Source organism: Anopheles maculipalpis, chromosome X (genome assembly GCF_943734695.1).
Source record: "Anopheles maculipalpis chromosome X, idAnoMacuDA_375_x, whole genome shotgun sequence".
NCBI lineage: Eukaryota > Metazoa > Arthropoda > Insecta > Diptera > Culicidae > Anopheles > Anopheles maculipalpis.
In genome coordinates, this window is record NC_064870.1 from 12,875,202 (window position 1) to 12,901,139 (window position 25,938).

At 46.0% G+C, this 25,938-nt stretch overlaps 1 protein-coding gene across 1 annotated transcript; it reads left to right on the top strand.

Annotated features, from left to right (window-relative positions):
* The first annotated feature begins 244 nt into the window (after positions 1–244).
* Positions 245–24,812, top strand: LOC126557424 (chitin deacetylase 1). The gene is made up of 7 exons (XM_050213202.1): positions 245–299; positions 15,267–15,361; positions 19,036–19,147; positions 19,292–19,419; positions 20,824–20,966; positions 23,764–24,369; positions 24,451–24,812. Exons 1-7 carry the CDS (start codon positions 248–250, stop codon positions 24,797–24,799), a joined length of 1,485 nt encoding a protein of 494 aa, XP_050069159.1. The 5' UTR covers positions 245–247; the 3' UTR covers positions 24,800–24,812.
* Positions 24,813–25,938: the final 1,126 nt, after the last annotated feature.

Sequence of the window (25,938 nt, forward strand, 5' to 3'; positions counted from 1 at the left end):
GAGTCGTGCTGTGAACGCGCCAATTTCTCGGAAGATCTCGGAAGTAGTTAAGCCGTTTCAAGAGAAAGCCGTGAGCGTAGAGTTTTAGTGTTGGTGTATGGTGTCTATGTGTTTGTGTGAGTGGCTTGAGCACCGTAGCCGGAAGTAGTACGCATAGTCTGACGGTTGCGTCGCGTGTGTCCAGTCAACCCGAAAATTCTTACCCAGAGACCCGTCTCCTTCATCGGTAACGACGCCCGGGGACATCATGCGTGCCCTCGCCGTGGCTTTTTTTGGAGCCGCCTTGTGTCTAGTGAACGGTAAATCTTTTGCAAAATGAGACATTCCTCACATTCAAATTTATTTTCCAGCTAACTTCCTACTAACCCATCAGATCATCGATCCAATGCCGCTCAACAGTGGCTTGGCTACGAGAACGTTTATTCGAAAAAACAACAAAACGATAGTTGAATTTCAACATTCGTTTGAGAATCGAAATGGTAGGAAAGTTTGCGTACTACGGTACCCGGTACCCGATACCTGGGCAACGAACGCACTGAACCTGTTTCAGCTAAACCGCGTCGCCAACGGGCAAGGCATATTGTCCGCGTATAAATCATTGTTTCGCACCCCCCGGCAGGGAGGGGAGAGAGCATACTTCTTCTCCTTCTGTATCAATTTCACGTTTGACATTCACTTTCAAACTCAAACGCGAGCCCGAGATGGCCTTCAACGGTGGCATTCCTGGGAAAAGGTGATGTGTTAGCAACGGCACGCTCGGTGCCGACTACGGTGTGTCAGGTTAGATCCTTCCTAAGAGGGCGTCCTGCGAGAGAGAGAGAGAGTTCCGTTCCGAAATTGATAATTTTTACAAAGATCTCCAAACTGGGCACTTATCACTCATCCTTCCTAGACATCACAAGAGTTGCTCCACTGTTGATGCTACCCTGGCAGCATATTTCCCAATCGCATCTGTTGAATACATTTCCCGAGAAGAGGAAACTACAACACACACATAAAAAATGGCGTAACTTCCGTCTGTTAAGTCAGACGACTGGTTGTTAATCGCTTAAACGTTCAACGCTCCCCCGCTAAAGGTGGCGCCATTGTTTCTCCATCCAAATAAGACAAAGAAGAAGACAAAAAAACATGTGCACACACACACACACACACCAGAAAAAGCGTGTGTGTGTGTATGTCGGTGTGCATATGGTGTAGTTCCGCTTGAGCGAAGCGTCAGGTAGCCTGGCAGATACAGGAAACACGCTTGCAACAACTCGCAATCCGGATTGTTTCATTCCGGATTCCTCCATTGTCATTCGGTGTTGGCAAAGCTGGTTCAGCCTACCGACGGTTCGGATCGATTTATTGGAAACTTTCGTGGCGCGCCGCGCCATAAGACGGGCGCGTTGGGGAAGCTCAACACAATTTGGGTTTCGCGTGTACACCGTATGTTCGCCATTATTGTTTGCAATTATGTTTGCATGCCCTGGGAGTGTGAATCATTATTGCTCGCCCACTTTACTTGCGTATTCTTCTTTCCTTCCCGTGACTTTCCATTGAGCTTTACACGGAGCGGTGCCACAACGCGTCCAAGCTTTCTCGACCATAATTTCTCGCCCGAAACACACACACACTCCTCTGATCTCTCTGGTGCCACCGTTCGAAACCACCTTTCTTTATCTTCTATCTGCCGCGTGCGCAACCATTGGTGGTGGTCAGCGGCCGTGCTCGACGTAACCCGTACGCTGCCGCACGGCAAAATGTCGCGCACGAATAGCAGTGGGAAGGGAAACCGAACTACCAAGCGCCTTTTTTTTTTTTTTTTTTTGGTTTGCATCACATCGCGCCGCTCGGCGGCACCGGACAATCGCAGCCATTAGCACTGATTCGGTTCGTTGGGATAAGTGCAGAAAGGGGTAGACGGAAAAGGGAAGTGAAACGTCAGCCGAGTGTCGCGGAATGGCCGCACAAGCCGGTTTACATTACTTCATCCGTAAAAAGCATCGGGCGCACGTACGAAAAACGCAACTGCATAAAACCGCCCTCCAGGTAGGGACATTGGAAAGGGGTGAAAGGAAGTGGACGGTGGGTGGAAGGGTAGGTTTCTTACGTCGCGAGTTTCGTGATGCTGCTAATGTTATTGTTTTCGCCGTTATTGTTTGTTTTGTTTGTTTGGCCTTTTTTTCTCTACTCACATATCCACCGATCAGGGTTGGCCGGTTTGGCGGTGAACTCGTTCACCGATAACGGGAACCAATTTTCCAATCCGTGCGAGTGGGTTTGAGCTTTCGATTTTTAACCATTATTTTTTTTTGTGTTTTCCGGTTTGCTGTAATGGGGGTTTTCGTTTTCTTTCCCTCACGATGGTTGCTTTATTCCGTCTTCGGATGTTTTCACTTCATTTACCCCACCACATTGGCATTTTGCGCGTTTGGTTTTGTTTTGAGTATCGGTTTTGTTGGTCCGTTGTTTTATTTCAGCGGTGCATTTACACTTTCGTGGCGCCACCAGATGTATGCATCCGGTTGTCAAACTGCTTAAAATGGTTATAGTTTCGCTTCATTTCGCTAACGTTCAATTTATTACATACATCCACCGACTGTTTTACCCTTGATTGCTTTGTTACGCAAAAGAAAACTTATTTGTCATTTACATTTTTGCCCGATACATAACGTAGAAATGATGATAGCTTTCAAATTGAACGAACAGTCTATTTACTTAGAAGCCATAAGCATGCAAAACACAAACCATCGGTAGAACATGTAGCACTTCCTAATTATCCATTATCAGTACGCTTCCTGGCGTAATAGGTAAGGTAACGTCATTTGAGTTCCACTCCAGCGCAGGTACGGTTTCAAATCTCGCATTTGTAAAGACAAGCAAAAATTTTCAAAGTAAAGGGCAGACATGGAGTCGTTTTCTAATTTCTTTTTGCACAGATTTTTTAAATAAAGTAGATTGTTTGAAAGCCAAATAGTTATGAAAAAAGGACCCCGAATATTATTTCCATTCATAATCATAATAGATGTCACTCACTGTAGCGAAAGTAGCTCCGGAAAAATGTAGCCCTCTACCGTTTCGGTTCTGATTTGCCACTGACTCTGATTTTATTCCTTACTTTTATACAATCATATGCTTATAGCTACGCTCCTATTCTTATCAACCATCTATAGTTCAATACTCAACACTCATTAAGCTTGAAAAAATATAATTTTGGGAGATTTCTTAACAATTTTATGAAAGGTTGGCACTCATTTTAAAATTATTTGCATTTAAATGGTGTTAAGAACATTAAAGCCACGGTGCACGAAGCGTAAAATCAATGAGTTTAGGCTTAATTTGGAAGGGAAGGCACAAACTTTTGGTCAAAAAGTTTGTAACTTCGAGAACAACAAACTTGTTGCGCGCACTTTTATCGGATTGATTTTCATGAAAAAGGAAAACAAAATTAATGAGGAACGAAGAAAACATTCACTTTTTTATTCGAAATATGTAGCACAGGGGTGGTGTTGGCGACAGCGGCGTCGGTCTTCAAACGGCTGGACCGGGGTTCAAATCCCATCCGGACCGTCCACCCGTAGTGAGGACTGATTAACCAACTACGTGGTTATCGCGGCAGTCTATAGAAAGCCATTTTCGTTGGCCGGCATGACCTTAGAGGTCGTTACGCCAATAAGAAGAAGAAGCACATTTTAAAAGGTGCAATAAATGAGTTGAAATTGGTATTTTCATTTGCGATTCACAGACCCCTGGTACAGGAAGCGTAAATTTTTTGACGGATTTTTTTATCAAATATTGAGTTTACGGTCAAGTTTTCGCTGCGTGTATCGTGGCTTTTAAACTGCACTGGAAAGGATTTTTGATATTCTTTTGAATTTATTTATTTTTCTGTTTCAATATGACAGCTCTCCGCCATATTGTCTGTATACTTTTGAATAGTTCGATAAAAAATTAAATTTCAATCGAAAACGTTGTTTCAAATGGTTCAAAAAACTTATTAAATTATTTAAATATTTTAATATTTCAACTTTCATAGTCCTGCAGATTTTTATAACTGTAGTTTACCATGGTTGGTATCATATTTCACTCAAAATTTAACATATTATAAGTATTCTATGGAAATTTCATCTACCCCTAGCAGCCTTTCTAAATGCTATAGGCATTTACAGATTAACTGTAAAAACTCAAATCATTTTGTTTTTAATTAAACTTGCATAGAAAAAAGCTAGCTACTAGACATTAGTTGTGTAATGATTTTATTTGTGATATTTAATAAATAGAAATGCTTTGCAAAAGATTTCATTCAAAAATGTCAAATTTGACATGTTGGTTTGATGGCTGTTTGTGCTGCAGCCATATTAAAAATCCTTTAGGTGGCTCCATCCAGATGCCCCAATTGTAATTGCGATACTTAGACAAGCAGTATTTCATACGCTCGTCCGTTGGGTTGGTCTGGTCCCACTGTGTTACGCCTCTTTTCATTAAGAGCAGAAGGGTATTTACCGAAAATTTCACTTACATAAAAGAAGGAAATTCACACATTTCACAATTCATATCGGACACATTTTGGAAAATGAACGCGCGCACACAAAATAATAGCTCTCGTTTTACACGATTTCACTTTTTCTCCTATTTTTTGTTTGTTTTCAAACACATTCAAATGGGAAGTTGCGTAAAGTGTTTTTTTTTACTTTTTCTTCTTGCTCAGCACGAAAAAAGCTACCAAAGTGCCAAAGTAGTTTTTGCAATCTACCACCCTCAAAACAAAGCTGCATTTGATTTTTCCGCTTCAGCTTCCATTATCCACGATCTTCACGGGTACCACTTTTCGATACAGGCGCGATAACCGTTTTTCACACGCAATTCGCACAACTTCCGGTGGGTATGAGAGGTCAATGGATGGTCTCGCAATTTTGTGCATATTTATATCCGGCACACCAGTGTTGCCAGATTTGGACATCCGGTTCATTTTCCACGCAATAAAGAAGAAAGCGTTGGATGAAGACATTACCTTTAAGTCTTCTGGAGCTCAGACCACTGCTCACCGGTATCATCGTACGAGCGGATGATGCATACACCTACACAAACTGCTGGCAACACTGATTAAAATACAATTATGAATATCGACGAAGCTAAGCATGCTAGGGTTCACCAATAACAGAGCGACGTGATTTTCGTGCAGGACACAGGGTTAACGTTCTGCGGCTTTAGCAGGCAGGCAGGCAGGCAGACAGACACCGCAAGCGTGTACCGCACGCAGGATTTCGGTTTGTACTGCCAACAAAATTCAAAATCAGCATCCCGGAACCGCGGCACGACTTTGCACGCGGCCCGGCGCCGAAATAAAGTCGCATTACGCTGCACGCGCACACCGGGGAGCCGTTCGCATAATTTGTTTACCCGATAATTTTCATCTCGATAAGCTGCGGACCCGATAAACTCTCGCTTCCGGTTACCGGCGAGATTATGGGTCAAATGCAAATCAAAGCGTGCGCTAGACACAAATTAGGCACCGCGGTGCGTGTGTGCAGTGGTGGAATGTTGGTTCTAGCCAGCCGGCCCAAGCATCAGTCAGTGTGGTACGGGGTGTTGCTGTCAGCGGACGCAGGGACATATTGGACAGTGCGGAGTGCCATGCATGGTATGCGGCGTGTGCGAATCCTCGCGGGTTAGTTATTTTTCTAGCACCGATACACTCGGGCTCGGTGTACTTCCGTCTACAGTGCCATTTTGAGGACGGCATAATTCGATTGCGTGTGGGCAAAATTGTACAAAATCAGCATTTAATAATGTTCGGTTTAATCTGTCAAAATTTGTCTTAAAATAGCGGATGTGTCTACTCATTACAGGAAAGCCCCTTTAACGTGTCAGTTTAGTCAAAGCGCAAAGCTATATAAAGAAGCTTTCAAATTTTGACAGCAGTCAAATACATTTGTATACTATTATTCATGAGTCATACATTTTACTCCTAAATACCTCGGGCGACGGGAACCTTCAAAGTTCAAAACTTCAGGCTCTCACGAGTGTGTGGTGTTTTTGTTTTTCCCTTAGAGATCGCTCGAAATCCGCAGATACTAAACCTCTGAAGTATCGCCCATAAACGCACACTACTCAGCTTCGGATGAGAAGTTCACGTCTTTTTTTAAACCATACATTTCGACTATTTCGGCACCAAACCTGCAAGCACCACACACACACAGACACACAAACACACACCGTATGGGATCTATATCGTATCCCTGAAATCAACACTCGGCTCGAAAAAGCCCCCAAGCGCGTACGCTCTGACCTGGCAACCAGATAAACGTACCCATAAAACCACTGAATAATGCATCCCGTGTGATTAGGTAGGCCGACATCATTCAGCAGCTCAGCAGGGGCACAGCACACCCGTTGCAGCGGAAACCGACGAACTATCGCCAGGCGCGAGATAGTGGTACGGCCCCTTAAGCCACGGTCATTTAAAAACGGGTTGAGATAATTTACCGATAATCGTGGGATTTTTGAAGCCAGCAATATACTTGGCAAAGGTTAGGACGGCAGGTTGGATACCCACCGCCGAGATAGTGTGTCCATCCCTAGGGTAGAAATCTTTCCGGGAGACCCCGGAAATAGGAGGCACATCTTCAGAACTCTCAACCAAAAAAAAAAAAAAACCCCCCCGAGAAGGATGACTTCTCCGCTCGGTAAGGATGAAGGCAACGCCATCCACTTTACGGTTGGCCTTTTCAAAGTAACCTTTTCTTTTTGCATGGGCTGGAATGTGCGAATACATAAAACAAACTCTACCCAAACAGTGCTAAGCCCCGTCCGCTTCGCTTCACGACCGTGTCTTCCAATCTCTCGACGACTCCGGACTCGCTGCAGGGTCGATTTAGGGGTTTTCGGTTTTTGTTTCGCCATTTCATTTTATTTCATCTTTTTGCCGTTCTGTTGACTTACAGCAACAGCAAACATGCAGTCAAACAGCGAGTCGAGCAAATAAACGAGCAAACAAAACTCAACCTCGCGGGTGGATGCTTTCGAGTGGGCGGAAACGTAGGAGGACTTTTTTTTCTTCTTGAACGGGCGTTTTAAAGTCTAACGTCTGAGTCAATAGCATAGCAACAAAGAAAGGAAAAAGCACATACACACGTACATCCGCTTATCAAGTCTAATGGGTACACAACAATGGCCGACATTAATGCGTCCCGCAAGAGGAATCCTTGAGGTTTTTTAGTCAGACGGTTGTGATAGGGGAGGCGGCTCCACACACACACACACACTTTCCAAAAATACCTGCCAGAGGTCAGTTTGTGCTCTAATGTCAACAGATGAAGTAGACGACACATGGTCATGGTTGCACGATTGGGACGAACATTCAACGGTAGCTTTTTGTTTTGGCAGTTTGTGTGCAGGAAGTGGACATCCTTAGTTAGTCAAGACAAATACCATTACTTCTGATTAATACATAGTGCAAACATAGCGTAGTGTTACACCTACTCGGTCGTAATTTGTAGCGTTTCAGCCATTCAACAGCTGTTAAATATATTATGAAACTTAAAGACTTCAATGATTACTCTACTCATCATCCCTGCCCTGTAATGGCAAGAGGTCGAAATTGTAAATTTATCACCTGCCAATGCAATGATTTCCTGACTCTTAAGATGAAAGAGCTAATAAATAAATAACTGTCTACGTCGTAAAAAAGCATGTACAGTGATGGGTCGTCTTGTGACATCTCCAAGAAATGATAAGTTTCGCAAAGATCCACATCTGCAGAGTCCTTTCTGTTCTTCAATACTTTGACTTGTAATCCCCCGAATTTGTCCTTTATTACTTTAATTAATGTCCATGACAATTAATCGACTCTTTTGTTGACCAGAACATCATCTATAATCAATGAAAACTTTCCGGTCTAAACACACAAAAAGGATAAACTCTTACGAAACCAATATCCGACGCCTTATGCAACAAGGTCACAAAACATAGTGGCTATTGGGAGGCATCTCCAGCTGTCCAGTTCACTCACATAATCTCACGCCCAAAGCTCGCCAGGCTCAACTCCAAAAGAACTCTCTCGCCTAATGTTCGCTTCGGAACCAAGATCGTAAAACCAGATCCATTCGAAAATCGCTCCAAAATCTACCTTCACCTGCGTTGGAGTTGGAGCCACATCTCGATGGGGACTTAATATTTCATTACATTCATCACGTTTTTATTATGAAATGACATACCGGAAAAAGGAGCGACAAGGGCAGTGATTGAAAAGCGGGAAAGCAGAGAGTTTTTCACATCCCGACCGGCCCACCGTAGGTCACGTTCCGAAGATCAAGAAAACAATACTACATCGTGCCCTTTGTGCACGCACACACCGACAGAGAGGCTTTACAAGGTTTTGCAAAGGTTGCCAAGGCTCAACGTCGGCTTATAAAAACCGGGCATTCGAAGGTGCCCCGTGCCCGTACGAGTTTGCCGCTGGTGCTTACGACAAAATGGACACGCAAATTGTTCGCGAACCGCACACAAAAACGCACAAATCACGGCATCCATTTAAGGCCCTCCCTCACCGCACGTTCTACCACGTGGTCACGTCAAATGGCGATAAATCCAACCGACGGAATGGTGTCCTTTTTCGTGCGCTCAGTTTGCAAACGGGTTGCAACTTACTGAGTGTCCGAAAAAGTCCGACCATTGATCGGAAACAATTTACCCCGCGTGGGGTTTCCCCCGCGACTAACCAAGAAAACAAAATGGCGCCGTAGAGTTATTAATATATTTTATTAAAGGACACAATCTTTCATGTTTATTGGCTTGTTTGTTTTCCCATAAACAGTGCTGCCCAGTTTGCAACGCCGTCACCGTACGGTAGCGTATTCCTCAGGTGGAAAAGCGTAGTATTTTGTCTGTCCTCTCCATTGTGCAATGGACCGCTTGCCGACGACGACAATATGGTGTGGTTTTAAATTGTTTGCTCCACCACACTCCACACTCCTTTCCAAAAAACACATGGGTGTGGTGACATCGTAGAGAGTCTTGAAATATGGTCCATACTGTGTCGCTAGTATTGCTGGGCACCAAAGTTCTACGAGGACACATCACGCGATTGGTAAGCGGGTTTTCTTTTTGCTGTATCGATGGAGAAAAATATGTAAGGGGCGCTAGTACATCGCACGTCGCGAGAGAGAAAATCTGAGAATTCGGCTAGGTTGACTATACACGTTCGAGGTCGAAAAATAGCGTGTGACGAAAAATTGACAGCTAGTTATTTTTGGAGAAATCCTTGATAGCGAATACGATTTTAGCGTACCATGCTTGGTTTGTCGTTGTGGATGGCCTTTAAAAAAATTCAAACTGGGTCGTCCAGTGTCATGCACATGACAGGGTCAACTTTGGACAAAGTCTTCTTCTTCTTGTTCATCTTCTGGGCTAGACACGTCAGCCATCTGATGGCTTATTAGAGTAACTGATACCACGTAGTTGGATCCAGTATCATTCTCGTGACAGGACTAACCTATGAGGACTCTCCGTTGGCTTAGAGGAATTCGTCATTTTTGGACATGATTTTCTTCTTCTTCTTCTTCTTCGCCATATGACCTGCTAGGTGTTCTCGGCCATCAAATGGCTTACCACGTAGATCAGCATCAGCAAGATCTCGATGATCAATAGAGTCCTCACTACGGTGGAACGATCCGAATGTGATTTATACACTGCTCCTGCCTTGTGAAGACTAGTGCTCTCAGTGAAGTATTTGTATAAGTCTGCATGCACTCGTCAGGATTCATCGAGGGACAACTTTACTGGAAGCTGAAGTACCGCTAGTTGTAGAAGAAATCTGTAGTTTTGTACCAAACCACCTCTCGTGTACTCTCATCCCCGCTCCACGTCAGCTCCACCCCGCCAGTACTTCGCGTTATATTCGAAAGTTTTGTGTTACTATCTGCCATTTTTGCTACCGAGCAATTCGATTTTGGATTATTCAATTTTTGCCAGAGCCCAAGCGATATTTCCACCGCACTACACCCTTCCACCAAACTCAAGTTCATTGTTTTCGTTTTGCATTTCACGTTTTTGTTCCACTGTTCCACTTTATAGCAAGTAGCGGATAACTTCATTTCACTGCACATTTTATTTCCCAACTTCGTGCAATGAGCAGAAAAAAAAAACTTCCCATGGAGATTGATGTGCGTTTTCCATATCATCTGCAGCAACGAAACAACAAAATTTTTATCACAAAGATTTCAGCGCACCGTGAGATAAACATCCGGACCAGCGATATGTGCGAAGGTGTGCTGCCTGGAGACATAAAAATTGTAATCACATAAATCCTTACCCGTGCGTGTGCCCTTCTCTGTTGCGCTGGCGAACGGTACCGTTTGTTGTAACGTCATCAACTACGCGTCCTCGTGCGAGACACGCGGGTTTCGCGTACTGCTAGTTGCAAAAAAAAGACAAGAAGGATAACATAAAAACCCGGAATGCATCGCAAAACAAGACCTACCTCCCTCGCAATTCATTACGGTGCGGCCAGTGAGCGGCCGATGGGGCGAAAGAAAAAGGGCAGGACAACACAACAACCAGCAGTCAAAAACAAGCGAAAGGAACAAACCGTAACGATAACAGCGAAAAGGCTTCACCCTGAAGGTGTGGATGCGAAATAGCGAGAACGCAAAGACGGTCCACCGTGTCCAATTCGTGTATGTGTGTGTATGTGTCTCCTCATGTGAGAAGGCCGTGGTAGTTCCTCCTCTGGCGGGTTCCCCAGGCAACGCGAAATGGGAACTGTCATGGAGATTTTGAGTGGATTGAAAAGAGACGCTGCGAGCTGTGTTGTTAAGAGCCCTTTTCACTTTATCCGGGGCCGGTTTGGCGTCTTCTTTCTTTTTAGCCACCGTTATGCTTGTAACGTACGCTCGATGAAAGTGAAATGGCCCCAAGCAGACCTCCGGAATGTCACGAAGACCTATTAACGTCCGTCGTCTGCCCGAAACCCGAGGGTAGGATCGGCTGCAAGGAAGGAAGCGTGTGCATGCGAAGCAAACCACTTTCAGTTTTTCGTTCACCTTTATAGCTTCACTTTCGCTTGCCTATATTACACGACCACAACGACAACAACAGCTACAGCAGTGGGAAGCAAACAGCAACAAAAAAATGGTGGGTTGAAACAACCCTACGGTTTATTGGAACGCCGGCACGCGCGCATATGCATACAGGTGCGGGAGAAGGTTGCGATACACACAGAGAGGTAGATGGGCCGTGTGGAGCAATATGTCAGATTTGGATGGTTTGTCTCTGGATGGCTTCACATTTTCGTCACATTCGTAGCGATTAGTAAGCTACGGGATGACTTATGGGCAGCGATCGTGAGGGCAATAGCTCGTCTACTGTTATACTAAGCGTATGGTAGGTGTGGTAGTGAAGTGAAGTAGTGAAGATCAGATTTCATTTGTCACCGATGTATGATATCTTTCGGGTGTAAGATATCATTAAATTAACCCTCATATGTCAAGAATGTTTGGAAAGAATTGACTGTACCCTTTTGAGGTTTTTTTTTACGCTGAGACTGCTGAGGTCCTGTTGGCCATCTATTGACTTACGAAACATATTGATACCCCCCCAGATGGATACTCAGTCTTCACTACGGGAAAGCGTTTCGGATAGCAATTGATACTTGATGAATTTGCCGTGCCACCTCCATCTCAATCATCGGATCACATCACTCGCCACATAAATTACATTAAAGCCTCGAAAATAATCAAAAATCCAGTGCTGCTTCGTTTGCTCAGGACAAACTATTCCAATTATTCCAACAGCTCGCTCAACCACGAATGCTGCATATTTTGGACGCTTTTCTGACCACAATTTTTCAGCTTTACCAATATCACCAGCACAGCGTCAAACATTCTAAACGAGAGCACAACATTCCTACTCCTACTTGATAATCATACTTTGACTTAACTGGTTTCTCACTCTTCTGTCGCAAAATTACTCCCATCCAAGTCGGCAAACTATAGATGTGTATGTGTGTGTGTGTGTGTGTGTGTGATGTACACCCATTTCAGCAAACCTTGGACCGAGCGAAAGGGAAAGTTGTCCGGACGGACGCAGCTCAACCACCCCAATGCAAAAAAAAAAAATCCAAAACATTCCTGCTTCAGTTTTGTGTGTAACGGCCAGGAGAAAGCGCTCCGGAACGAGAGGTCCCGCCAAAGTGACCTTTTCGGCTCGATGCTGGTTTGTTGCTTTTTTTTTTTTGTTCTTTTTGCTTGTATTTCAATCGTACTTATGCTTCATCCGTGTGGAACAGGTTTTATACTTGGGGTTGCCAGCGCGTGCTGCTGCTACCCGTAAGGGAAGAAAAAAAAGGAAGCGAAGGCAAATTATGAAAATCGAAAAAAATGAGATAAAGGAGAAGGCAGAAAACAAGGTTATGTGCTTCATCGCATATGCGATGCAATTTTGCGTGTCTGGGCTCGATCCGAGTGTTCCCATGGTAGGAACAATCAAAAACGGTGCAGAGCAAGAACGCAAAAAATGACATCCATATCTGCGGCGAATTTGCCAAAGTACTGTAAGAAAACCCTTAAGAGTCTGCACGATGGATACTGGCGTCCGGTGTTGCAAAACAGCCAGAAGTTTAGTGCTCAAGCGTTTCAACACACCTACACCCTGGGACTGGTATCAAAACAGAACGATCCTATTAAAATTCTCAACCGATCGTGCGTGCCGTACCGTTAAGGGTTAATCACCGTACGCGCCTTCAGTAGTGCTGCAGTATGATGATAACGAGCTGGAGATGGTCCGCTCCCACATCGCTTTCCTTACCCCTTCATTACGGTGCGTTCCTTTTCCATATCTTCGAAGAAAATAACCGTATTACATCATAGAACTCTTGGATCACGTTCACTAATGAAACCGAAAACCTTTCCACTGCCGGAAGCAACCAAGATGGCGGGGAAAGTGACGACGCGTCCCGCCAGCAAAGAAACAAAAGCGTACGACCATAAACGGCAGACATTGGCGTTTTTGTTTTGTTTTTGCAAAATTCGTCCCCCTCCGTCACTCGTCTTAAGCTCGTTCGCCTTATTAGCTCATTATCCTTTTGCCGAAGATATCGTGAAGAGTGCTAACAGACGATTGACATTGTATCTGTACTGCGTTTTAGTGTCTGCACGCGTTTACCGCTACACTCGGCTCAGTACTTCAGTGTGCTACAACAGATCGCCTAATCGAATTTGATTTGTTTCCCATCGTTCTAAGTACACTGTTGAGATGGTTGTCTTATGGTTGTTCTCTCTCCAATACCAATCTAGCCGATTGCCACTTCTGCAGATCCGCTACATGATGACATTTCAGAGCATGACATTAGCCTTAAAGATATCGCAATAAATTCGCACCACGTCCGTATCATCATCAAATATTTGCCACGAGCGAAAAATCGACGACCGACACCTATTTTCGTCACTAATTTGCATCGTGCACGGTTCGGTTCTCGATTTAGTTAAGATGGGACACTACGAAATCACTCCGTAGGTGTCGTAAGCCGCCCGACGCCATTTAAAGCCTCTAGACCGCATCGCCTGCGCAAGGGTTAGCACCACGTTTTTTTTGCCAACAAGACACAGCAGCCATCTTTTACACAGACGGAGACCCCTTTCGCCTGGCAGTTTTGTAGCGTTTTCGGGCGGGGGAGATCCGAAAAATCGATGCAATCGAGGGATTTCTGGGTTTCGCTCGCACGCATTTGCATAAATAGTAAACAACACCAATCACACGAAAAACCACCTCGTAGTATTAGCATAATTTATTCCGGGCCGGGCGTGTGTGTGTCTTCTTTTTTTTCCTCTCTCTTTCCTTTTTTTAAAACCTTCCATTTTCTTTGTGGATAAAGCACGTGGTTGGAAACAAAACCAACAATAAAAACACTGTAAGGAAACATGTGCACATACAGCTTCCCTCCAACTTTCTACAATTTTTGGCCGTGATATGGACTTAGGATCAGGACATGAGAGAGAGAGAGAGAGAGAGAGAGAGAGAGAGAGAGAGAGAGAGAGCAAATTTCGCCACACGCCAACACCAACACACAACACACAAGTGAATGACACCTTTTTTCTTTGGTTTGGGCAGAATTGTCGCAAAAAAAAACCCTGCACCAGTCATGTGCAGGGTGCCTCAAATACAGTGTGAGCTGTGAAGGATGTCAGTTTATCGAAACGAGGGCCTACTGCTACTGCAGCACCACCGTGTTAGGTTAGGAGCCAGTGGTTGGGAAATTATTTATATCACCTCTATTATCTAATCCCTGCTTTTTCCCAGGCTTTGGACTAGTTTTTCCTGTCCGGGCCCTCCATTCGTGCCCTTCGAGCCATCGCGCTCGAATTGTGCAACGACTATCAGGCCGTTGTGCAACGGAATTGCCTACCGGTAAGGCGCAACGCGTGGAATAAGGGCGATAAAAGTTCATAGTGAAAGTTGCAGCGAGAGTGCATAACTGCACGCTCTCAGCCGACAATAGGTTGGAGTATTTTTAAGGGTGGGTCAGGGGGGGGGGGGGGGGTGGTATGGAATTGGTGACCTGCGGGAGAGTTTGGGACACTTTCAACAAACGATCCGAGGTCCTGCAGCTGGTTCAATTTTAGCTTTCTTTTGTTTCTTCGCTCGATGCTTGAACCTTTGCGTCCTCAAAATCTTCTCCTGGTAATTGTGTGGGGGGATGAGGCCAAAGTTTTTAATTAGCTCCACCGACGCTAGACCTAACCCTCAAGATGTGTCTACCGACGAAATTTTGGCATGCAATAACTAGACACCCGGTTCGGAAGAAGCTACCAGCTGCTGCTGCTGCTCCCCAGGAAAATAGTTGCCAGCGCAGCCCCGTATCAACGATATCGTCCAGAATCTTGATTACTACCGTTCTGAGTGTTCCGTTTGATTATCGAGCGGATCAGTGGAGAACAATATTTTGGAGCAACATCTCGTGTGTAGATTCTCGGCCTTGCTCGCTACGTTGAACAGTCACTCAAAACGGCATTGAAAGTCCTTGGACCGATGTCGCATGTGCTCACCAAGCACAGATATACAGGAGGGTAAGGATAGCGACATTGAGAGGGTAACATTTCTTACGCCCCTTGCCAGAGTTGTAATCCCGTCCCACCTCCGCTACGAGCGTTTATCTTCTGCTAACATCTAAATCTATCCTATTCTACATGATGGCGCACGCGGTTGCTCGATTTGCATACAAGTTGTGCCGATGCTTCCCTCGCAGTTACTGATACCCTATCTTCGCATCTTCTTACCACTACTTACAGCCCAGCAAAACAAGGAGGAGAAGGAGTTCAAGTGTCCCATCGAGCAGGGCAACGGTAACTTCGCCGACCCGGTCACATGCCGTCGATTTTATCAGGTACCTACCCAACACCGCAACACTTACCAACGACATCCTTGGGAGGGGTGAGGGGGGGGGAGAGGAGGGGGAATGGGGAGGTTTGCTTGGAGGGTAAACAAATTCAACCACCCGTTTGCAAACACGCAAAACAACAACAATTCCTCTGGAAGGCACACGACAATGATGCAAGCGATGACGACCGTTGGTATCTTCATGGTAACCAGGATTGGTAACCGGCTGGCGCTCGCGTACAGCACCTTAATTAAGCAATGGACGGAAAGCTGCTGCGCCCGGACCGGCATGCGACAAGGACGTCCAGGAACCGCGAAACAAGACATCAGCTTGCACTATCCGTCCTTTTTTTTCTGGCCGAGATTGGCGATCCCCACCATGCTCTCCTCAACACACACGTCCTTGACAAGTTGCGGTTGGCAACTGGCAACGTCAGCGCAAGAAAGCCCAGTGAAGAGCACCAATATCGGCAAGCGGACAAGGCAGGCTCGTCCGTCCTTGGAATGGTCACTTTTCGGCACCCGGTTTTTTCTTTTGTTTCGTACCTCCAAACTGTTGGCTCCTCCAGTTTTTGTCTTCTGTTTTTCTGACACCGGAGCTTTAAGATTGAGGCGAGTGAGGTGTGGAGGAGACGATTACGCCACCGGAAACCGGATCGGGTGTGTCGGCGACAGCGGCCATCTCTTGGCACAACGCGAAAACCGGTGGCGTCTGGTATCTTGACATTTAGTGTGTGTAAATGGATCCCATGGTCAGCGTGATTCTGTCACCTTTCGTGCCGGTTTCGTGATCCATCAAAATGGATGCGCTCCCAATAATGGAACACCTCTAGCAAAACATCAGCAAAAACACATGATACGGTGCGGGAGATGTTTAGGGCGCTAGGAAGTGTGTTTTCTTTTCTTCGAGGGGAGGCTATAAATTGTGCGACCTTGTTTCCCAGTGTTCCCGAGCACCATCCGGTCAGCAGAAGAAGAAATATGGTGCTTCTCCAGTTCCCGGTCACCTTGGGACAAAAGGTTGCCTCCGGCAACTACAACCACTACCACAATTAAAAGGAAAAAAAAATGTCTTCGGCTAGGACCAGTGTGTGTAGTAGAGATATTCTTTCTTCCAACAAGACCTAGAGTACCAAGTAAGAAATCTTAAGAAGTCTCTGTCACCCGAAACCTCTGGTACAGGTGTAAACGCGCACCGTACCGCCCTCGCAAGTGGCGTTGCGTTGCAAATGTAATCAACATAAATTCCACCGTCTGATCCCAACCTCCAGGGTTCGGTAGTACGCGGCTAAGATACATCCCAAAACAGCCCCAACCCAACCGAAGCGAGGTTGCGGAAAAAAACCCCTGGCACAATCTGGAAAAATATACCGTAGGCCTTTACTTTCTAGCGAATAACAAAAAAGGCATACACACACACACAGCGAAATAAGAATAAAGATACAAAACACTGGAAACAGCAGAAGAGACGACACATTGTAGAGTCCACCGAAAAAAAAAACCAAAATATCCAACGAAAACGTATTCGCAATTACGCGCGGATGGACAGCAGCATTCACTGTGAGACGTGATGCCACTAGACGAGAGCCAGGATATAAGCCAGTAGCACCGCAGCGACACAGAAACGGTGACCGAATAAAAAAAAAGCAACAGCAACAACAACGGAAATGCCTATTATATTCGTATATTATCGTCACCCTTGTCTACCAGCTCCTGCTTCAGGAGCACCGAAGTTTCTCCAATGGCGAGGCAGGTGGCGCCCTCTACGGTTGGAACACTTTCGTCACGGAACGTTCGGCCTTCTTACCGGCTAAATTTGCCGGCAGCAGGGGCAAGAATGATAATAATTACATTCAGCAAACTTTTATTACTATTCGGCGTACTTTCCGGTACCGCTTTGTGTCCGTGGGATTGTGCAGCAAGTCCTTCATTTTACTTTCTTTTTTTTTTTGGTTTGTTGCTGCTGTTGATTTCATCTTAGGCATGGGAAACGGGAAGACAAAAACGCTGTCAGTCGGGTTGTTTTTTCCCTCCCACGCAGAAGAAAAGGCTGTTGGTGTGTGGTTATTATCTTTTTTTTTACTTTGAAAGTTTTCTTTTGCAGAAAAATTTTCACACAATCTGTGCGGAGTGCTTGCCTGTTATTGTTGTTATTGCAACTCCGTAACCCGTCCTTAGCATTGCTTTTTTTTTGCTTCACTTTGTTTTGTGTGATAAAAATTATCCAGAACATATTTTCCAGTGCTCGGAGGATTAGGGATTAAATAATATTTAAACTTGACGTGTCTTTGTCTGGTGAAGAGCGGCCATTGTTTTTTTTTTTGTTGCTCTCTTTCACCGCACAATCTGCTCTCCCCTTTGACCTTTTTGTATGTGTGTATGTGTATTTTTTTCAACTCTGATGAGTCTTCTGGTGTCTGGAAGGTCAGCTGATGTGAAGAGGTAAAAAAAATTGGATAACTATTTCGGAGTGTTTCGCAACGACCTACCGTAATCGACTACCTCGGGACGTTAAGCTTACAACAGCTCCGGTCAATCTAGTGCGGGACAGCGAATGTAGAGGACTTTCTCCTGCCGGCACATCAGAAGAACCAAAAAAAAAAATGCCCCCAAACGAGGCACATCACCCTAGTCACCAGGCTTATCCTTTATCGTGCCAACCTGCGCTCGGAACGACAGAACTCTTCGTCGCACTATATCCAGCTGGGGCTTTCTTGCAATTTTTGGAGGTTTGCAAACGCCAGCGGGAAATGGAAAATATTATGCTCGAAGTATTAAAGATAACCATAAACTTGGCCCAACTATATCCACCAGAGCCTGGACACTCGGTCGCCTTGCTCGTGCTGCTGTGGCCATTTTTTCTTCCTCCTGCTCCTCTGTGTGTGTGTGTGTGTGTGAACTTAACCTCCATGTTGGAGACTGCAGCCCACCCAACCCGTTAGAGGTGGAGTCTCTGGCGGGCGCAACATTCTTCCCGCTTCTGACGCTTCCCGCACCAGGGCACCGGAGGGAAACCAATTACCTTTTTTGGTCCCGGTGTGCTCGGTAGCACTTTTCAGTGCTGGCGATTAAATAACGAATCTAAGTAGTTGATTTACAGCCCATTCGTCGGTTGATTGTATGACCTCCGTCCGGTATCCTTCGGGTTAGTGTACGCTATGGCAACTTCATAGTCCGTGTAGTCGATTTTCAGTAATGGCGCTTAGTATGTATGGCCATTTTCTTTCGCTTCTGGTGGAAGCTGAAGTCGGAGCGGTGAGCAACAACAAACGGTAACGTTTATCGTGGATATTGTTGAAGCTGTTGGGAAAGCTCCTTCCGGTCACTTGTCGCGATGGCGAGCAGATAGGAGCAGATGCTGGGAAGATGGTAAACCGATGTCGGGCGTAAAATTTCATATCCGGTTCTAGTTGCCAGCGCGTCCAACAACAAAAAAACTATCACCCCTCCCGCCAAAATCTACCGGGACAGATGCGGAAATTCGGAGGATGCTCACGGCATTCAATTTTTAACTGATTCTACTGAGCGCCACCATAATCCCCCCCCCCCAAAGGGGATATTACGTCTCCACGCGCGTTCTGTTCACACGTAATACAATTACTCACTTACGGTGCCCGCTTACTGATGTCGTCCATTTATCTTTCTTCTATCGCTGCCATCGCCCGGTTCCGCAATCCCAAGTGCGTTGATGGATTTCCGTACCTAAATCGCTGCCCATCCGGTCTGTACTTCGATGACATCCAGAAGTACTGCACTTTCAAGGCGGAGGCTAAATGTGGCCCACTAGCGTCAAGTAAGTGATGTGAATCCTCTCCGTTTGCTAAATACAATTTCCTGCCATTTTCACACCACACTCACACATACACATACGATTCGGTGTTGAAATTTGTACAGCGTGCCTCACCACTTTTTTCTTCTGGCAACTCTTTCCCCACAGCACCGACAGCGACAACCGAATCTCCGATCGATCTGGCGAAAAAGTGTAACCCGGCTGAATGCGAGCTGCCGTACTGTTACTGCAACAAGGATGGCACCCTGATCCCGAAAGGTCTCGACCCGGAAGAGGTAAGGCTATGTATTTCATGTTTTTATTTAGCCTTTTTTTGCCTTTGCTGCACGTCCACCCGTTTTGTTTTGGTCCCAATTTTTGTTGGTGTGTCTCTTATGGAAGTCATTTTTATCGCTTTTTTTTTGTCCAATCGTTCACTTTGGGGTGCATTTTTTCCCGGTTTGTTTAATGGCTCTTCCGAACTACTGTGCAGGACAGTAATAACAGGGACAACAGCAGCAGCAAGCTGGCACGATGCTATCTCGCGTGGATTACAGGATCAATATGGCCGACACACCGCATATGGCGGTGGCGCAGTTTTCGGGATAATGCGATGCCAGCATTCGTTCGTTGTGCCATTTTCCATACCAATCATACAAGAGTACGAGGAAGAAGATAAAAAAAAAACAGGAAAATCCCCAATCGGAAGAAAAATATCAACGGATTTCATCGCTGGCTGCACGAGCGGGCGCGCGAGCGAGAGCCAGACACGATAGCTTCATTACGTACGGTCGCATCACGCATCCACACAGCGGCGGAATATCCTTATCAGCTCAATACCTGCACCGAGCATGCATCGAAACATCGCAAAAGAAGCAGTAATCTGTTTCTTTATCTGCGCTTCCCGGGTTTGAGCTCAATATTCCGTTGTTTCCGGGAGCGGGTTACTGCTATAACCTGATCCCAATTGCTGGCAAAGCGGAACGCTGACACGATGACAATGGTTGATAATTTTTGCGCTGTGCCAGCAAACACCAACCGGTCGAAGGTGCTCGCGAGTGCTGATTATCAACTCGTTTACATCAAGTGCAGAGCGAACGTGCTAGCGTGGTTTGGTGTTCGGCATTACGGCATTGCTAAACTAGCGCGCTTGTCATCGTGTCCTTGCAATATCCCAATTTCCGACCGAGAGTTCCGGTAGCTTGTTGCATGAGATACTGACGTTCGAGATGGACGATAAGCTGCTGGTAGTCACCGATTGCCTTACCTTGCTATTCTTGCTGTTATCCTGGCGTGCCCATTTTGCTACTAGCATGATCGTTTATTGTATCTTCCATTTTGTTTTTCTTGAGCATTTGTTTTGAGACTGAGCTAACCACTCCATTAAACCCAGTGGTAGGATTAATAATGAGCGGAGTTTGGTAATTGGCGTGTAAGGGGCTTTGCTCTCCAAGGAAAGACTTCGTCCACCTAGAGGCATCATTAGTTGTCAGGACATCGTCCTCTATCAAACCTCGTTACTTCGAACGTCTCCAATCGTCCAGAGGATTTCGTCTAGTCAACCAAAAGACCCCACCTTGCAAAAACATTCTACAAAGTTATTCTCAGCCTCGTTCCCGGCGATCTGAACTTATCTAATCAAATCGCTACACTCTACACTAAACTCACAATACATATCGCTTTCTGCTTCCCACTTACAGACGCCGCAAATCATACTGCTCACCTTCGACGGTGCCGTCAATCTGAACAACTACGAACACTACCGGAAGGTGTTTAACGGCAAGCGCAAAAATCCGAACGGCTGTGACATCAAGGGTACCTTCTTCATCTCGCACGAGTACAGGTACGTACAGGTTCGCGGTGTCCATTTCATTACGGTAAAAGGGTTTATTGAAGTTGTAGATCTGTTAGCATCTTCTGAGGGAAGGATACCAAGCAGAAGAGCAAAAAAAAATGCATCCATTTCCGTTGGATTTTGCATTAGCAGATTTTGCAGATGCAAAAGATAGGACACACACAAAAAACATTACATTAAACAGATGTTCGGTGCATGTAGCAGACATTCTGACATTTCAAATGTATTGCGCTTTGTGTAGCAAATCATTTGTGCTGAGGTATTCTCCGGTAGCTTCTTTTTTTTTTTGTTTTGTTTCTTCGCGCCAGAATATGGAACCTCGCGAAACCCATATTTTGGTTTAATCCATCGTTCTACATGCGGGCGCCAGTTGCAACTGGCAATTAGAAGCCCCACTGAGTGGCAGAACACGTACCGGTGCACTGGTGTATTTCAATGGGGTTTTAATTTCGCCACCGTTCACGAGGTACTGTGGCCAAGGATTCGCCGACTGTCCTTGGTGGAGTGTTCTTTTGCAGGGCGAATTATTAATGGCCGAACGATATACTTTGCGTCGCGCAGTTGTAAAACAGTCGGTCGTCTACCCCTAGTTTCCTTCGGCTCATCACAGTTGGTAATTTAGCTAATGCTCCCAGCGAGATCGGATCGGTAAAAGGCGACAAGGAGACATGCCTCAACACCTGGAAGTGTTAATGTCCAGCTAGAAAATGGCGTGTAGGATTAAACTTGCGGATAGAAGCGATGGGGTTTTCAGATTTTAGCCACTTTTAGCCAAATTTTTATCCCGTAACCCGGAGCTCCAAACAAAACCAAAAAAACAAAAAACCAATTCGGCTAGAAAACTCACACCAAAGATACTCTATACTTGGCGGTAAGTGCAGATTTTGGGCCGATTTTTCATCATCATCATCGCCGACTCCGTTGGGCGACCACCACTACACACCGTACACTTCCGAGTGTGTACACCGGAGACAAATTCGTGATCCAAACTGCGAATGCAAAACACCGTCAGCAATAGATACGGCAATAATCCTTCGCCCGGGACACGCTACAGCAAACGACTTTAGGGCGTTCGGTGCACAGGGTGAGGGCTAACGACGGACAGCGAAAAAGGTGGAAAGCATGTGAAGCTGCGAGCTTGCTTCCTACGCGGGACGAGGACCTCATGGGGCTGTTAGAAATCGCGGAACGCGGTAGGAGCATTACTTCACCATTAAAAATGAAAAATTGTGCAATAAATTCTTCCAGTGGCTCCTTTTTTTTCCTGCTCTCTTACCTGCTAGTTTGCTTGAGGGGTTTTTCTTCTTCTTTTTGTTGTTGCTGCTTTCCCTATCACCCTGCCCGATGGTATGGCGGCTCCTTCAAATAAAAACGGACTTACCAACACTAAACGCCGTACCCGGTGGAGCATCATAGAGAATCGGTTTGGAAAAACAGGGAATAGAAATTGTCTTTGTAAGAATCTAGCCACCGGACGTTTTGCCACCTTATCCTCCATCATGTCCTGCTCCGCTTCCACACACACACACACACCAGCGACCACCAAGGTCCGGTATGCCTTTCATCTTGGCCTAGCCTTCCAACCAGCAAAAGCCATAAGCGTGGATGCAAGGGGCCAAGCCAAAACCGTTCTATTTTGTCGGTTCAATTTTCGTCCATCATCGCTCGCTGCTTGTGCGGGCTTTTTCTCGTAAGTCTTTGTGGGTGTGTGTATGTGTATGTGTGTTCGTCCCCGTAGCAGAATCCTTCGCTGTGAGTTGTGCTCACCTTTATCCTTTCTGGTGTGCATCACGGACGTTGCCAGCTTTCAACGCCCTCCCTCCCGATGCGTCTTGCCGTTCAGGTATCTCGCATTAAATGGTGCTTCAATGCGTTTTAGCATCCCGCATATTCTGGGACCCATTCCCGACAATCGGGATCTGCATCTGCATCTACTATGGACGGTCTTCCGGTCTCTTTGCCAGCGGCTGATGGTTGGCTCACATTCTCAAATCCCAACTCACACACACACACACACATCTGCGCCCGCCGTCCGCCCATCCCGATGTGGGAACGTCATAATCAATTTTTATGATTACATTTTTTCACGCCGTGACAGAAATTGATGGGAAATTTCATTACATCTAATCGAAACGGCGATGTGTGGCGTGAGTGTGTGCGGTTGCGAGGTTGCTCCCGGTTCCGCGAGCTACACATATTTCCATGCGGGTTATCCAGCGCACACGTGACGGTGAAGAAAAGGGATTAAGGTATCCTTTCGGGTTTGGACGCGCCACAGCGAAAGCTTCTCACATGATGGATAGTACGGAAAGCCCACCATGCTAGCTATTACTTTATGGTCGTTCTTCAATAGGAAGACCTAGAGGACGATGTGGATGAACGAAGAAAAAAAAATCGGGGGATATCCTTTGCGCTATTCGCTGCTAGACCAGGTAGAAGGAAAAACTAATCTTGAGCAATGTTCCGATACGGTTATCCGACTGGCTAGGCTAAGCTATCAATGTATCGTCGAGCATAATTAGTCTACCGGTGTGATGCGATTTCTTGATGAGGGCATTAATATGATGTCAAGGCTTATCGCGTAAATCTGGATACGATCTAGTGCGATAATGTGTGTGTTGGAAATGCTAGGATGTTTCACGATGTTTCAAGATGGTGGCAGACGTACTTGTTCCTGCAAGCATTCGGCAATCCTACGCTATATACAACCCCTTTCTTTTCCGTCTACAAAGTGTCACACTCCAAGCCGTCTAAATGTTTTCCCCCTCCTTTCCATATCTTCCAGCAACTACCAACAAATCCAGACGCTCGCCAACGATGGTCACGAGATCGCAGTCGAAACGATCTCCCTGCAGATGGGTCTCCAGGACAAGGGCTACGAGGAGTGGGTCGGTGAGATGATCGGTATGCGATCGATTCTGAAGCATTTCTCCAACGTTACCGCTAACGAGATCAATGGCATGCGGGCACCGTTCCTGAAGCCGGGCCGCAACACCCAGTACAAGGTGATCGAAGACTTTGGCTTCATCTACGACAGCTCGATCAGTGTGCCGCCGAGCCCGATCCCGGTGTGGCCGTACACGCTCGATTACAAGATCCCGCACGAATGCAAGAGCGGTACCTGTCCGACGAAATCGTTCCCGGGCATCTGGGAGGTGCCGCTGAATGCGCACTTTGTCGAGAGTTACGAGGGCGGCCACTGTCCGTACATGGACCAGTGCGTGCTGCACAATCACGACGCGGAGGAGGTGTTCGCTTGGTTGCAGGAAGACTTTGAGCGGTACTACTACCAGAACAAGGCACCGTACATGATGCCGTTCCACACGAACTGGTTCCAGATTAAGGAGCTCGAGGGCGGTCTGCACAAATTCCTTGACTGGACGCAAACGATGTAAGTCCCTGGGTCGTTCAGAAGTCCTCGCGGTGATTATCTAACCCTTTTGGATATTTCTTACTTCACACACACCCACAGGCCGGACGTATGGTTCGTCACGATCACGCAAGCACTTACCTGGATTACGGACCCGAAGACGAACAAGCAGCTCGCTGGGTACGAACCATGGAACTGCAAGAGCAAATCCACCCTAACACCGAAACCGTGCAATATCTCGAACAAGTGTGCGCTCGCGTTCAAGGAACCGACGTCGAACATCAGCGATACGCGCTACATGGAGACCTGCTTCGACTGTCCGGCCGTCTATCCGTGGTTGGGCGATTCGCACGGTTCCGGCATTCCTGGGCGCGATAACTACATCGACCAGTCGGAGGGTGGTGGTGCTAGTGCCGGTCGCGAACAGGGTGATGAAGAGGAACAGAAGTAAGCCCGGTCACGCAGCAGCGCCAGGTCCTTCCTTTCCCCCTCCCTTCCCTCTCGCTATCCGCTGTTTTAGATGTAACGGTTTTTCTTTTTAAAAACAAAATAACATTCGAGCTTGAACCGGAAGTGTGGTTTTCCTCGCTGCTTGGACATGTCGGGCGGGCTGCACTGACTGGGACGCAAGCACACGTGTGGGCTACGCAGATTTAGTACGGCATCGTAGAACTAGTGTGTGTGTGTGTATATGTGTGGGCTGAAACGTTTCATACAGTTTAGCCGTTTCCAAGGTGTAGTACGGTCATCATTCAACCGTTTTCTTCGCAGTGTTTAAGGATAAATGAGTCTCTCTTTGTAATTGCAATTCCTACCGAGAGCACGCTAAAGTAACTCATCGAACCTGGCAAACAGTGCGTCCTCGGATATTGATGGTCGAACTTCCGATACATAAAAACGTTAAATAAACTGACACAAACATGTGACGACGATGGTTTCTTTGATTGGCGAGGCGGAGTCGAAAGTAGGTGAAAGAATGCACCACAAAATGGCCTGAATAACCACTGTTGAGACACGGCGCAGAGCTGTCATACTAAATTAAATTAATAACCACTGTTGAGAAGCTTTTCAATACAAATTTACCTTAAAAGTATCTCAATAGTAGATCTATGTACAACTTACAAGGCGCAATGAGCTCTATTGAAGTTCCGGTCAAGCTTATCAAAGTTAGTAGAGTGACAACGTCCAATATCCAATGTCAGTGAACAGGAGGACCTCTTCAGTGAACCAAGACTGCCTATAGCAGGCTAGTCAGGGCTAGGTCTAACGATATTGCTTACCAACTCCGTTGCTCTGCAACTTTTGGTCTTTTAACACCAATATGGGTAAGCGCTTACAACGGGGAACTGCCAGAATCCATACATTTCACAAGCACCAGCGTTAGACGAACAAGTAAGTAAGTGAATAGCTATTAACAATTCAGCAAATATATCCAACTGGATACGATGATAGTACTTGACCGTTACAACAGGCCAAGAGTTCAAAGGCTAATGGTGTTTTATGATACTTTCTTTCTCACATAAAAAAATGAACGAATTGATGCTTTCGATCGATGCGATGATTCGAATCTCGACATCATCTATCCCATAT